General features: G+C 38.4%; 2 protein-coding genes across 4 annotated transcripts in view; one reads left to right on the top strand and one right to left on the bottom strand.

Annotated features, from left to right (window-relative positions):
- The window catches only part of LOC138044149 (gamma-aminobutyric acid type B receptor subunit 2-like), a 33320-nt gene extending 29711 nt beyond the window's left edge, over nucleotides 1–3609 (bottom strand). Inside the window, exon 1 of the mRNA XM_068890822.1 lies at nucleotides 3354–3609. The gene's annotated coding sequence lies outside the window, so the exon portion shown is untranslated. The remainder of the gene's footprint in view (nucleotides 1–3353) is intronic.
- A 3937-nt stretch (nucleotides 3610–7546) lies between these two features.
- The window catches only part of LOC138044147 (oncoprotein-induced transcript 3 protein-like), a 20058-nt gene continuing 12604 nt past the window's right edge, over nucleotides 7547–15000 (top strand). For all 3 annotated transcript variants that reach the window (XM_068890819.1, XM_068890818.1, XM_068890817.1), the window contains exons 1-4: nucleotides 7547–7683; nucleotides 11850–12245; nucleotides 13063–13452; nucleotides 14557–14598. In XM_068890819.1, coding sequence (XP_068746920.1) covers nucleotides 7593–7683; nucleotides 11850–12245; nucleotides 13063–13452; nucleotides 14557–14598 — 919 coding nt within the window. In that variant the 5' untranslated portion in view covers nucleotides 7547–7592. The remainder of the gene's footprint in view (nucleotides 7684–11849; nucleotides 12246–13062; nucleotides 13453–14556; nucleotides 14599–15000) is intronic.

Below are 15000 nucleotides of genomic sequence, written 5' to 3'. Positions count from 1 at the left end.
AGGGATGTTATTATTTTTATTCTTCCAAGTCAGTATTTATCAAAAGAATCGTTCAAAAGTAATGATTTTCTTTGGAACAACAGTAATTGGAGTTATCAATGTGATATAAACATCTGAGCCTATAGTTGTGTTGTTGACGTCAGACAAAATACTTTTTAAAGCCTCCCCGTCTATCGTCCCCGTGGATCGATTGCACAAAACTGTACGATAAAATTTTTACCATTGAGTATCCTAAAGTCAAAGCAACAACGTGTTGAGATCTTCTGTTTGTTTGGTAAAGGAGTTTAGCAAAAAGTATTGGACATCCTTCTAATATTTGTCGGAAAAAAGTGAACAAGCTGTCATTCTAGCCTGCCTTAAACATTCTACCGTGAAAATAACAATTTAAGCGGGTTGCGTTAGTCAGTTGAAAATAAAGAGTAGATTTTAATTCATATCCTCACTGGGGCAATACAGTTTTATACATTATGTCACTTTAAGGGCCTAAAAGATACACAGAATCGAAGATCTAATACTAGTTTTATAAATTGATCCCATTGAGAGTCTCGTGAACTATTAATAAATAGACAGAACTTCAGGTTACTGCATTTATTCTTTTCTTACACACCCTGAGACACATAAAAATTGTTTTGGCCGGGTTTAAGACGGATTGGTTGAACTGGTCAAACTAGTTTTACCTCCGTTTGAGCGGACTTTAAGGTTTCTTGTATAAATAAAGAATAACTTTTGCAAGTAATGTTAATTTTGCTAACGTTGGCGGAATTAAAAGCAAACCTGCAATGAAGTCTTACTCAATCAAACTGAGAGTGAAGCCGGGAGTGTTGTCCACACCTGCATCAAGAATGAGGTCCCTTTTCATGAAAAAACGAGTCTGGTTCTGCCGTTGCGGTCAAGCACTGAACTATTTGTCCGTTTTAATTAAAAAGTAAAAGAGGCAGTTTCTATCGTTATTATCAACTCCCCGTTTTCAAATCCCTCGATTCTACGCTGACCAATTATGTTTAAGTACAGTGAGAGCATCAAACAAAGGAGTGAAACCCTAACACACTGACGAAAAATACTTCGCAAATGGCTGCGTTGTCCGTGATAATTGCATCGCATTCCATTTTAAATAATTAATTGCCCTTTCTTTAGTTTTATCTTAAGATAAAGTAACCGATGGTTCGCTAATACGTATTTCTTGAAGCTTATCTCGGAGATTATCGGATTGTAATTAAAGTTACTTGAAGGAAGCTAACGACAATAGCTTTTGAGTCAGATCCTGCTTTGGGTGCATCGGTTGATGAAAAGTAACATTCACCGGCAATGTTAATCGCAAACCATCTTCCCGCAAAATTAGATTTCATTTTTATTGAGCAAGTCTTATTATCTTTGAGCAACTTAGCCAACTGAATAGTACTTGTCTTTTATAGAACTGAACATCTGCAAAATAATCCGGGAAATTACCCGCCGCGGAAAAGCCATTTAGAGAAGATCATCTCAAAACGCAAACACTTTCTTTTTGTACTCTAATTTGTTTAAAAAGCGACCGTTTGTTTCGCTGGCAAAGTCGTTGGCTGGTAACAGAATTGCGTCCCCTCCAGTATTTCCCTGAACCTGAAATCGCAGATCCCATCATAGTTAATCGAGGGGAATGGTTATGGAACCCGAAAAATTTTTGTGTTGTAGATTTTTGTTCTCTTTTTTGGCCGTGACATCGACCGTACACAAAACACAATAGTTGTTTACTCCGTACTGAGGAACTAACCAATAGAAACGTGTTGGTTACGTAATTCATGCATAGTGTATGAGCGCAAAACAACAGATTGTGCACGGTCGTGGACTTTCCAACCTAAATCTTGGAATCTTTATTTGCTCCTTTGATGTTTCCCTAGCTTCCAAACCAGTCCCCTCCAGATTAACTATGATCGCATCTTTCACAGATCGGATACAGGTGTTAACACAGTTTTGTTTTAAACACTTTGATTTTCCTTGATTTTCCACGAGACCAAAGTAGCATGTCCGTGATATAGAATATTCAATGAATTTCGTTTCGTTTATTGTAGAAAACAATTTGATTGGATTTTTTTGTAACACTAGCGAGAAACAACGATGTTAAGGAAAGAGCTTTTGCTTTCTTTCCTCCGCTCTTAGCAACTCCGAAAAAAAAGGGGGCTTTTGAGAGCTTAAGTTTTTCGAGGTCTTTACGTCAGAGGTCATTGTTTTCGATCAAGTAGCCAGAACAAAGGTGTTTGCTATGAGATACTGAACAAATTTTATTTTGTTAATGTTTCTAATTCGCTATTTCCCCATCCCATATTGCAATATGTTTCTTGATGGGGGGACAATACAAACTATTTACTCTTGGCACTGTATCATGCAAGCTTCAGTAAACTGGATATCCTTTGGTTTAATGCAAATAACCCCTCAAAATGATCTGTGTTTGCGAAAATGGCGAATGGTGTTAATTAGTTGTTCGCTTAATAGAGATTCGACTATAATTTTAAAATTGAAGCAAAGAAAACGATTTAATCCGCGGAAACTCTTACAAAGCCTTTCTTTCCGATTGTCAACTTAAAGTGGTAAAAAGCAAAAAAAATAATTAATGATCTGACAAATGCCAACCTTGTATAAGTAAATATAGTTTTATCTCAGAAAATTTGTAGTTCTATGGTAAAATTCTAACTATGGTAAAATAATATTCCTTATGTTTCAAAAATGCCATGAGATGGCTGTGACTAAGCTGATCATATTTGAACTGAAACAGCCTTATTTTTTCAACAGACAATTCAGTTTTGTGGCAAAAAAAAGAGAAAAAGTAACTGCGGTGACATATTATTGTAGGTAGTGATCTGAAAATTATTTTGATCTGAACAATTTTTTGGCAGTCGGTATAAAACAGCCATTAACTTTCCAAAAAACCGTGTCGAAAATCCAAGGGCCTGCACGAAAGACCGATATGAATCCTTGACGTTGCTCAGTTTGGTTTGCCCTATTACAACTAAACTGAGAACATGTCGAAGCATTATCTTTTAAGAGGAAGAAGACGAAGGAGATGAACTCCTAAGGCTTACAATTTGCAGGAAATAACACTGATTTTTAACGGACTTTAACGCCGTAGAATTCTGAATGAATACGTAATTACCGATACAAAAATGGTCCTCTTCAGTGGACAAGCTTAACGCAACAGAAAACCTAATTTTAAGCTTTGTTCGTAGTTCTCAGGGAGAATTTAATCTCATCCATGCTGAAACTTGTTATTTCTTACACGAGCCGATGAAAGAAACCATCACATTTTCAAATATCGCAATATAAAATTAAATTAATTTAAAATGATAAAATTGTGTTTCTTTAGTTGCGTCATGCGAGCTTACCCGATGTGAGTTAACCTTGGAGTGGCGGCACCATTACTCGTAAGAGAAAGTATTTAGAATACCGAATCACGTCTCTTTGTGATCATGAACTTCGAAATATAACTTTTTCAGAAACAAAAGATACCAAATATCTTCCGAACTGCGCAATCAACGTCCGCAGCAAGGAAACCAACTCAGTTCGTGTAGCTGATCGAAAGACAATACAGGAGATCGAGTTGATAATACAGTCGGCGTCGGCGAACCCGTTAATTCGAATACGCAATAAAAAGATTAGCTGTCTTTCGAAATGACCGGTTCAGCATTTAATAATGTCATGATGATGTCCATGCTGGTATAGGCCTTTTACGTATTACCTAAATATTTTACAATATTTTCATGACTTCAGTTAGAACAAAGAAGATAACTTTATCGGCAAATATAAAAGATTAGAGAGGAATTCTATATCTACAGATATCTATGTTTGAGAACGATTTACAATTGTGCTTTTTATGAGATTGGCAGATTGACATGTGCTATTCGAAATGTGCGCAAAAGACAGAGACAATTGACGGTGTGCTGACAGCGTGTGAAGTTTGTCAACTGAACACCTTTTCAATTAAACTTCGAGACGAAAGGGTGGAAACAAAAAATTAGTTTGAATAAGCGGGGAATTCGGCATAATCGACTTCGAATTAAGCGTAGTATAGCGACTCGAAAAAGGACGAAAATCACGCGGAAAAGAACATTATTTTGAAACAGCGGTTCCACAGGCTGTGCATAGGCTGTGTGATTGAAAGGCAGGCATGCACAGAGAGAATGGGAGAATGCAAATAACTGTTTTTCACGCTCTCAAGTGATCTACGTGGTATTTATTCGGTTTTCCATAAATTTAGTTTGATGAAAACTCCAGTTAGGGTATCCCTCAGTTCCACTTTTAACTAAGACGCATAAAAATACTGGACTTCCAAAAAAAAAAAATGGAGCAAAAAGAAAAGAAAAAAAAAAGTGTTTAAATTAGCCTACTGCCGAAGCATCTCGAAATTTATCATGACACAAAGGAAAATTCAAAAGGAAAATTTGTTTATCGTATCAAAGAGCAAATTTCACTTCAGTAAAGCACTGGCCAAACTATAGCTATCGAACAACGTTGTATTCAACGCTCCAACTTTGCTCGATCCAACATTGTCACGTTCGACCGTTTGGTCACCCTTGGTGGAAAATGTTCGTCCAACATTTTTTGTTCGATCGAGTGTTGGATGGAGTTTGCTATTGATCAAACATTGCGACCAATAATTCAGCTCGACGCAACAATGTTGCGGTGTTTTGTCGGCTCTTCCAACAAAGTTAAGTTCTGAATCGAGTCACGTTCGCCCTCCTAGCTAATCACGAATCGCTATCTTATTTTTAAGCCCAGGGGACGTCGTGGTTGTTAATGAACAGCCAGAAACCTTGCTCAGCGAGTAGGGAACAAGGCCATATCCTGTGGGGCACTTTTAGTTCTCTTAATCATCATCGCTCTGCTTGGAGACGACTGGTTCAATAGCGTTAAAAATTTCTGCAAATTGATTCGAGCTCATTCTTATCATCTCCTAAACGCGGATGTATCTTGCAGTAATCTTGATTTTTTCCTCCTTTGAATCAGTTTCCTTCCTCAAACAGCTCCAGTAGCATAAACGCTACGAGCTGTTTTCGTTTCAATGTTAGCACCATATTTTCAAATTTAGCGCCTACTTGAACTTGAATTCGTCAAGCAATGTTGGTCTCAACATTTACATCAAACAATGCTGCATATGAGATCCAACTTTGTTCGATAGTTTGGCCAGATTGGAAACAGTTGTAAACGCAGTTTTAAACAGTTTGATTTTCCACGGGACGAAAGTAGCATGTCCGTAATATAGAATATTCAATGAATTTCATTTCGTTTATTGTAGAACACGATTTGATTGCTTTTTTTTTTTTTGTATCACTAGCGAGAAACAATAATGTTAAGGAAAGAGCTTTCCTTTTCTTTTCTCCGCTCCTTAGCAACTCCGAAAAAAAAGGTGGGCTTTCGAGGACTTAAGTTTTTCGAGGTCTACGTCTAAGGTCATTGTTTTCGACGCTCTCAGCAAATAGCCTAAACAAAGGTATTCACTATGAGGTACTTTTTTGTTAATGTTTTTATTTCGCTATTCCTCCATCCCATAATGCAATACCTTTTTTTTGCTGGGGGAACAATACAAACTATTTACTCTTGGCACTGTATCATGCTAGCCCTAGTGAACTGGATTTCTTTGTTTTAATGCAAATAACCCCTCAAAATGAACTGTTATGGGATTTGTGAAAATGGTGAATGGCGTTAATTACGTTGTTCCCTTAAAAGAGATTCGACTGTAATTTTAAAATTAAAGCAAAGAAAACGATTTAATACGCGGAAACTCTAACAAAGCCTTTTCTTCCGATTGTCAACTTAAAGTGGTAAGAAGCAAAAAAAAAAATTAATGATCTGACAATGGCGCAGGACTTGACGTTAGTTCAAAACTCTAACCTCCCCTTGCGGGAAACTGGGAGTACGTCATATTCCCAAGGCGCGTTTACTTTGGGCAAGAGGGAAGTTCAGTTTGGAGATTCAAGAAGATACCTTTTTGAATCATGATTGTATGGACTAAGAAAAGAAAGTAACGAAAAAATTGCGCAATCACATGCGATTTACGCATCTTTGTCATGTAAAGTGCAGCTGCAAACCCAGCGTAAATCAATGGCAAAACTAAACAACTTAACACTTTAAAAAAGTGAATTCAGAGTATTTCCTTCATCTCTTCTTCCTATTGGAGTTCGTATTTGCTCAAATTCGAGCAAAATAAATAGTTAACTTGTATACGTAGTAAATTGTCCAAATAAATATCAAATGGAATCTTTTTATTACATTTTTGTTTTGCTCGATTAGCATAAGCAAATTTCTTGGAGAGATTTTAATATTTTTTACAAGGTAATTCAGTAGAGAGCTTATTGATGAGCTCATGGACTGATGTAACAACTTAGAGGCCCTGTTAGTGCTTATAGGGATACGGCGATTAATCGGATGCAGCCAAGAAGAGATTCCGGGATACAAGGCATCAAACTTGTCATTTTTAAAAAACATTAAAAATAGGTTCGTTGGTCAATATAGAAAGCACAAAAAGTAAAACAGTCGCGATATTGCAAAATAATGCAACTATTTGTATTTTTTTCATTAAATATTCACATTGTCTACCGATAGATATCGGCCACTCCTAAGAACCCAAAAATATTGCGCACAATGAAGTCATCAGTCGTAACAAGCGCGGTGCAAACGTCGGTACCTCGTGACTAGTCTTGACCGGTTCTCTGCTATACAAGTAACTAACTGTACAAACATCGTGGTATACAGACTGTATTTGTACTCGTTTCGTGCGTTTTCTGTACAATAACCGTAATACAGATGGATAATAACTGATTTTTATTGTTAGCAACTTCGTTCAACTTCGTCCAGACCAAATAGAACACACTAGGGTAGTGAAATGACTGAAAGAAAGTGCTAGCGGTTGGGCTTTGCAACACTAAATACATGTAAGGGTTGACCGTCGAATCCTATAGGTATTTTTTGAGAGAGCTCGCGCACTGTTCGCGTATGACAGGGGATAGTGGTTTCCAGTCTGGACTGTTGCATGATTTTCCAACTCCTTCCCAGCCGGCACAGTTAAAGCTCATTTGAAAATATCCCAAAGAAGAGGCTTAAAAACGCGGTACAATACACTTGCAATCGTCATTGAGAATGAGTGTAAAGTGATTGTTTGTGCTTATTATTTTGCCTTTGAATCATTTGTACATCTGTTTAGTGACGCACTTTATACCCCGCTCTCAGGCGGCTTTCGGTATGTCGCCTTGACGTTCTGATGAGGTTCAGTGGTTTCCGCGATCTTTTTGAATAGCGATTAAATACGCAGTCGAAATTAAATGTTCACGAACCAGTTACAGATGCTCATTGATCTTACTACATACGGAAGCGACGATACCATCATTTCAACAAACAACGATTAAATCTGGCTTAAACGAGCGAGATAACTCAAAACAAATTAAAGCTCCTGTCCGATTTTTGAACAACGAAAAAAAAAAAACAAAAACAAAGCGGAAAATAAAAGACAAAAGATTTACTTTTTCCGCATAGCTTCATTAAAGTGCAAATTGGATTGTGTTGTTTAAAAGCAAATTACGGTCTTAATTATAATTTTATTTAGAAGAGAAAAGGAATAAGGTGAAACGATGAAGTCGTTTCTTGTGATAGCTTGTTTCTTTTCTGTGTTGGCTGTTCTAAGCAGGACTGGTGAATCGGCTTCAAGAAGTCAAGATTTAGGTGAGTGTTTTAATTAATGGCACATATTCTCCTTAATGCAGGTTTGTATATTTCGAAGATAATATTCGACTTCGTTAATAGTTTAAGCTCAAAGATGAGAAAAGAATCAATTACACCTGCATCAGTTGCAAAATTTTTTATCTCTTGGTATTGTGAAGATCATGATGAAACCTGCGATTAAACTAGTGTTTGCACTCTTCAGTTTTGTGGAGTGTTTTTCAGCAAACTTGTTTGATATATGTTTGCAAGGCGAAACGACATCGGGATGAAAAGAAAACTCTGAAAACTGTCCACGGATACTCTGAAATGATTTTTACCCGGCTTCATAAGAGCTGGAGACATGGAAACATTTATCACTAGCGATAGGATTGACAAAATTAACAAGTTTGTCCAAACACTTAAATGAAGACTGCACCCTAAACTTAATGTTGTATATGCATGAAGAAATCAGTCTACGTGAAACTTTTTTCCGCTTTCAAAATAACAAAGGAGAGCCAGTCATTGAAACAAGGGGAATGTGCAACTCACTTGAACCCTTGCATGTACTGATCGAGATGTCGATCAATCACATGTTCTCCTTTTGCCAGGACCCAAACAGTTTAAAGAATTCTAAAACTAGGGTCCGCACGGTTTTGTAGTGATTTTTTTTAAACCTACACCAAAATTTTTCAAGTGGACTAGACTCCTAAGTGGTCAGTTTGGGAAGGCCTTAAAAGGCTGAAATTTTCTTGAGTAAAATAAAAAGTAAATAAATATTAAATCACCTTGTTTTCAAGGAAACTGAATGCGTTCATATTTTGGCTGCAAAATTAGTTCGTGTCAATCGGAGAAGCATAATCGATTGCCGATCATTAGTTGCTGGTCCTTAAAGTTCTCTAACACTTACTAATTCATATCTGGACAAATACTATTCTTTTATACACCCAAACCTTACGTAAAATCCACGATTGAATCTTTCAAACTGCTTTATTTGGTACTCGACATATAAGGCGTTTGATGCCCATAACAATCGCCGTTGATCAAGTGCTACAAGTAGTTACAGTGTAGTATACGTTTTGATATTGTCCTTTTGAACACTTCAAAATAGGGTACCATTTGCAACTTTGAAATTCTTAAGTTCAAGCGTCACGTGTGTTGCACATATTGAAAGCAACCAATGTTAAAGTGAGGCTTGAATATTACTTGGTATAATTTTCGGAATGATCTGATGAATCTGTCACTATCTCAGTTCTCAAAACCACTCTCGCTTCCAACTTGTGAACTGTAATGAACCGGAAAGTGCAAAAAGGAAATTACGAAGTAAGGAAAAATATGCATAGAAAAAGCAATTAAAAAGCAGTCTCTTCTCAACAAATCGCACGTTTTGCCACTCATTTGCTGTTCAATCCTTAGTAGTTGCTAGCCTTCTTGAAAATACACTAGAACTTCCACTCAATTTGTTTTCTTTTTCAATTTTTACGCTTGGAAATCATTGCAAACTTGCAAAACTTTCAGATTGGTTCAGCCCCAGCGCAGTTGATTAATATTTGTGTAGAATACGTTTCCCAATTATTCGCCCCTAATCGCTATGCAACTCAACGTTAACCCAGAACGCAGCTCAAGGCGTGCCCTAAATAGTCTGTCGAGTTCACATTATTTAAGAGTGCGTTCGATTGACCGACCGTATTCCGGAATAGGAATACATAGAATAGAAGTTAGAAATCCTTCGCTTTTACCTGCATTCACATTAAAATTGTCAAACACCTGCTAAAATGCTATTTTAAACATATCTTTATTATTCTTGCTGCTTCAAAACGTCAGAAATGCCGTTTTAAGTCACGTATTCTTATTCCGGAATAGGGTGAATCGAAGTGACCCAAAACTTACCAATGATGCAGATCAACTCTTTTAAAAAAATCGTTGGGCTGAACAGTTTCGGTTCAATACCCTTATTTTCAACACATTTTAATCTTCTTCGAACCATCTCTGCCTCCTTTTGTATAATATTTGCTGTTTTATTCAAACCCTCCTTTAATGTTTTAAATAGTTATATTTACATTTCGCTTGATTTGGCTGTCAGTTCAGTTCGAATTAGCTTAATTTGGCTTCGTCACACGGCCCCTTCAGGGAAATTTTCTCTGATGCATGGCATGATTGCGAGCAACACTGAAACCTTAGTGCCTTTTGTAAGAACAAAATGTTCTACATTATCAACAGGCTAAATCATCTAAGTACATTGCATGTGATCATACGTGCGTCGCTCTTAAAATCCAACCTGCAAGGTACGAGCATAATTAGAATAATTAAAGGCCGTTTGCGAGTGATTGATTTTGAGCCGATTTCCAGTTGTACGTCACTAGTATCTAGTTGGTATTTTACATGACAATGTGTGGTTTTATGTCGTTTTCCCAGCTCATTGTTGTTCCTGAACAATTAAAATTAAATCCACTGCACGTATGTCTCTATCTACTTTCGTGTATACTACCTTAATTTTACACTTAGCTTAGAAACATTTTGACTCCCTTTTGCAGCCCAGATTTTCAATCAGAAAAATCGAGAGATCTATAACATCACGTTTTGAGCAAACGGCAAACGCAATGCACAAATTTGCGTTTTGACAAAGATCCAAGAGACTTGTTTGATTTTTTGTCTGTTATCTTCAGATATCCAACAACTTCTCAAAAGAGAGAGAAAACTCAGAACAAGGGAATTTTCATGGTTTTATCACAAATAGCAGTCTTCCTTTGTCGATTGCGGTTTCGTGTAAGAGTAGTGCTAAATCTCTCTATTATCTGAAATGATTTTTGCTCAGAGTGCGAGACGGACGACGTTACTTCTTGCGAAATTTCCGCATTGAGTACACGTATCATGTTCTGTGGTCGAATGAGTTCAAGGGCACTCGCTCAACAGAACTACGTGACGGACCCCCCCGGTCGATCAAGATTTTGCTACTTCTAAGTTTTCTACGGAGTTTAAAACCGTTTCGATCATTAATCCTTGCATTTTCACGACTGGATTGACTATAATGGGGTTACATTTTTAGTAGAGTTACTAGAATGGGGTCACACAATTTTCGGGATTTCTGGGATAAGAAAATTCTGGTAAGCAGGGATTTAAAAATAGGAAGATCCGCGGTCAAAAAATGGTTGGTGCTGTTTACGGCTAGCAAATGTACCAGAATTTTTGTACTGTAGGTGAAAATTACATTCAATTTAACAAACTTGTCAATTCATTTAAGGATGACCTACTTAAAAGGCTTTATAAGGTAGTCAGGCATAATCATAAAGTGACTAAATTGGGATAGCGAAAATGACATTTGCTCAAAAGTGACTAAGATCGATGGGGTCTATGATTGGCCACAGAATAGACTATAATGGGGTAGGGGTTCGGAGAGGCTCGCGGCACATACCCAGCAAAAATTGACCAAAGTACCCCCCCCCCCCCACCCCCGAGTAGCTGGGGCTCTCCGGGGCTGGTACTCAGGGGGTTAAGGGAACCTAAGGGAAAATGAGTGTTGTCCCAAGTAGAGTGTATACATGTACATATGTATGTAAAGGACAGAAATCAAGTAAGGCTTCTAAACGCTCCTGTGCATAGACTGCATATGATGGATGAAAAACCTTCGCTGATCTACAGAATCAGGAAATTCCTTATGCATCATCCAAGGGAAGAGAAAAATCTCCGACCTGGTTGGGAATCGAACTCACGACTTCCGGATGAGATCACAATTGCTCTAGCGAAGGAGCTACAACTGAGCTTAAGGCCAGACGGGAAAAGGCCGTGGGAGTTTGAGGACAAATCGGCTTGACACAATGGCAAGTGCTAAGTGTAAATGAGTGTTGTCCCAAATAGCGTGTATACCAACTCAAGGCATTAAGGAGATATTTTCGTGCTTCTTGTGCACTATTTTCTTCTCAAACATCAACATTTGTTTCCAAATCGCCAGGCCCCTGGACCCTTGTCAAAAATGCCAAGAGAAAATCGAGAATGTGTACCGAAATATTGCCAGACGAAAATTGCAAAATTTTACTTTCGCCCTCACTCTAATTGTTTGGTCTTACTGAGATCATGAAGGATCACTGAAAAGTAGAAAGTGGCCTAATTTCAACGTGACTACTGTGGAGAAAACCATTTGCTTCAGTAGGCGTGGCAACCTCAATACTGAATTGTACTTTCGTTCGTTGCAGCGAAGGGCCCCTGTAATGCCAAAAATCACAGATTGCTCTCCGAACCTGACAGAACGGCAGCTTTTGAAACTTTCGACCAACCACACAGTGACAAAGATTATTTTGAAGAATCCGAAGCATGGTATCGATTCAGTGGCAAGGCAGGCGATCGAATGGCTAAGCGTTGTGTTCCTGAGAAACGCTGCGGCGCGGAAGTAGGTGGCTGGTTGAATGGTCCTCATCCTGATGTCAAAGAAGGCATTGTCAATCGCACAGTTTGCTTTCACTATGGCGATGACTGCTGTCTTTGGAAAACCACTGTCAAAGTACGGAACTGTGGCAGTTTTTACGTGTATTCCCTCAAACGAGACGTACGTGGAGTGTACAGGAAATATCGGTACTGCGGAAATGGAGAAGGTAAGAAAACGTGTGACAGTTGAATGCTAAGCAACCTGGCTTTTGAATGGAAGTGAGGCTCTTGCTAATACATGAGAACAAAATGATTTACGGCAAGGAAAGCAATGTTGTCTCTCACATAATCACGTCATCACGGCCTCGGTGCCACTCAGAGTCCTGGGGCCCGTTTCTCGAAAGTCCCAAAACTTTACGGGCCATTTTCGGGTGTCACAATTCCTTCTGTATCTCTGAGAACGGAGGGATTTAAGTCGTCAAACTTAACTGTCATTTTGCATTTTGTTTATACCTTGAAAACATTTCAAAAGATCGGCTTTCCAAAACAAGTGGTTGCCAGTTTCACAAATGGCTTTTCAGGCCCGAAAGGTTTCGGGACTTTTGAGAAACGTGCCCCTGGCCACGAAGCAACTATCCAGGGAATGAATCAAATGGCCTTGGCAGCGCTTTTCCACCTGATAGTGAATAATTGGGTGGATAGCCCTCTCTAGAACTGTAAAATGCCATATTGTAAATAAATATTCGCAGAGACCTAGAAAATGCCAGCCTAGTTCTCATGGCTTTTTTCCGCCAAAGCCAGAAAAGCCCTGGGAACTACTGTACGTCGAAGTAAGTAAGTAAGTAAAACCTTTATTTAAACACGATAAGTATTTAAGCTATGCAGCTTGTGGGGTCGTGTATAAGGGATAAACATTACAAAAAAGATACCTGGTTCAGTGTTAGATGTAATAGCCTGAAAGGCCGTAATATTTTGCTGAAATTGAAAGAAAGGTGTTACCGCGAATCAGCATTGGAAGCTTAAATATTTCTCAAACTATTTTAGGACCAGATCCTTGCGACATGCGCTTTACCAATGTGTTAGACAGTCCTGATCGAGCAGAAGAATTTATCACAGACAGGGACATTAAATGTGACAGAGGACAGCGGAATTCCATTTACCAGCGATGGAACAGATTCAATGGATCAGCAGGAGTTGCCATGTCAACCAAATGTGTTGATACAATGCGATGTGGGGCCCAGGCCCCTGGTTGGTTACAGGGAAAACATCCAAGACTGGACGAGGGGGTGGTTAGCCGAACTGTGTGTTATCACTGGGAGAATAACTGCTGCTACTTCAAAAACAAAATTCAGGTCAAAAACTGTAAAGGTTACTATGTTTACAAGCTTGAGAAACCACCGGCATATAAACTACGCTATTGTGGTAACGGAACGGGTAAGCACGCGCAATGAGCATTCTCTGTAACATTCCGATTCGCGCCCTGAGGCCGTGAATCTTTCGGTCAGCGACAGGAATTACAACGTATGGTCAGTTCCGAAGTGAAGTAATGAAAGTCTTTTTTGCTACATTTGTCGGTTACTATTATTACAAATTTCTGAGACCGCTGCGAGAGGCGGAAATCTTTTTGGGTCAGGGCTAACCGCAGTCGTTGTTCTTGCCACCAATGGAAATTAATCTTGGCCTTCTGGAAAGGGAAAATGGCAACTTCTGTTAGAGCAATACTCGTTGGAAGTGTATTGTAGAAGGTAAAAGCCATATCGGTTTATTTTGGCAAGTCCTAGCATACTGCGACTAACGAAGAACCTCGATTCCCATTTTGGTTAGTGATATTTTCTCAACCACGCAAAAATAGCTCTTTTCCGAGTTCATGTTTGCATGTTTGCCTCCTCTTCAAAGCGAGTTTAAGTGCGACGTTTCTGTGATTATTTTACTCATGAATGAAAACTACTTTTATAAGAAAAGCTTTGCACTTAGACTCGCTTTGAAGAGGGGGCAGACATTACCTCGGAAATGCCTTATTACACTCGTTTTGCACTTCTCATGGAAACCGCTGAAAGAGATTGTCGCTGATAACGCAAGCACATATTTCCATATCTCAGTCATGTACAGGTCTCACTAGAGATGATTCAAACCTTTTACAACAACCATTAATTAATTAAGGCATGAACAAAGAGAAATAAGTTAAAATGAAAGTTGAAATAATCATCGCAGTGAGGTAAGCAACTGAGTTGAGCTTGTTGCAAAGGAAGCCCAAAAAATACGAGGCTTTTAATTCAGGGTATTCGAACCCATGAACGTGAGATTCTACAATTTGAGCTATCAGGCCCTTTGCATTTGCATGGGAGCCTGTCATACGTTTCGAGGTGAACAAATTTGTATTCCAAAAAATCAAAAGTCAGTGATTTCGCCTTTGCGTTTAAATGAAAATCCAGAACAAATGTTGAGTAAAGACGCAAAGATGAATTATTTGATTAATATCTTACGGCATGGGTTAATATTACATCAATTCAGTAATCACTTTGTGTTTTTTTCTGTTAGGCTCAGCACCGCACGGAAGTTGCGAATTAACTAAGAGAGAGCGTAAGTAACGTCAATATTCGTGTCATGTTGGCCATCCCGATTGTTGTGCAATATTTAGTTTTCTTATTTTTTCAAACAATAGCTATAAATGCTCAATCCAGTCTTTTATGGCATCAGTGGTACATATGCATTAATTTATTTACCAACTGTACCCGTATACAATGCCGATTCATTATCCTTTTGTATTTTTGTTAACTGGACCTTCTGGCCTAGCTCGTTTTGGAAAAGGAAGACCCTTGATTTTTCTCGCCGTAGCGAGACAAAAAGAAACGGCTTTCTTGACTAGTATTAATACAACATTTGCGTGACATTATCAATGGGGTGTACTATCTTTTCATCAGGGTTGAAGATGCACAAAAAACGGTGAAACTGTCTGTTGTCTCTTTGTCGTGACTTACTCAG

Source organism: Montipora capricornis, chromosome 3, assembly GCF_036669925.1.
Source record: "Montipora capricornis isolate CH-2021 chromosome 3, ASM3666992v2, whole genome shotgun sequence".
In the NCBI taxonomy this organism is placed as follows: Eukaryota; Metazoa; Cnidaria; class Anthozoa; order Scleractinia; family Acroporidae; genus Montipora; species Montipora capricornis.
Note: the sequence above shows the minus strand (reverse complement) of the source record. Positions and strands in the feature narration are given on the sequence as shown.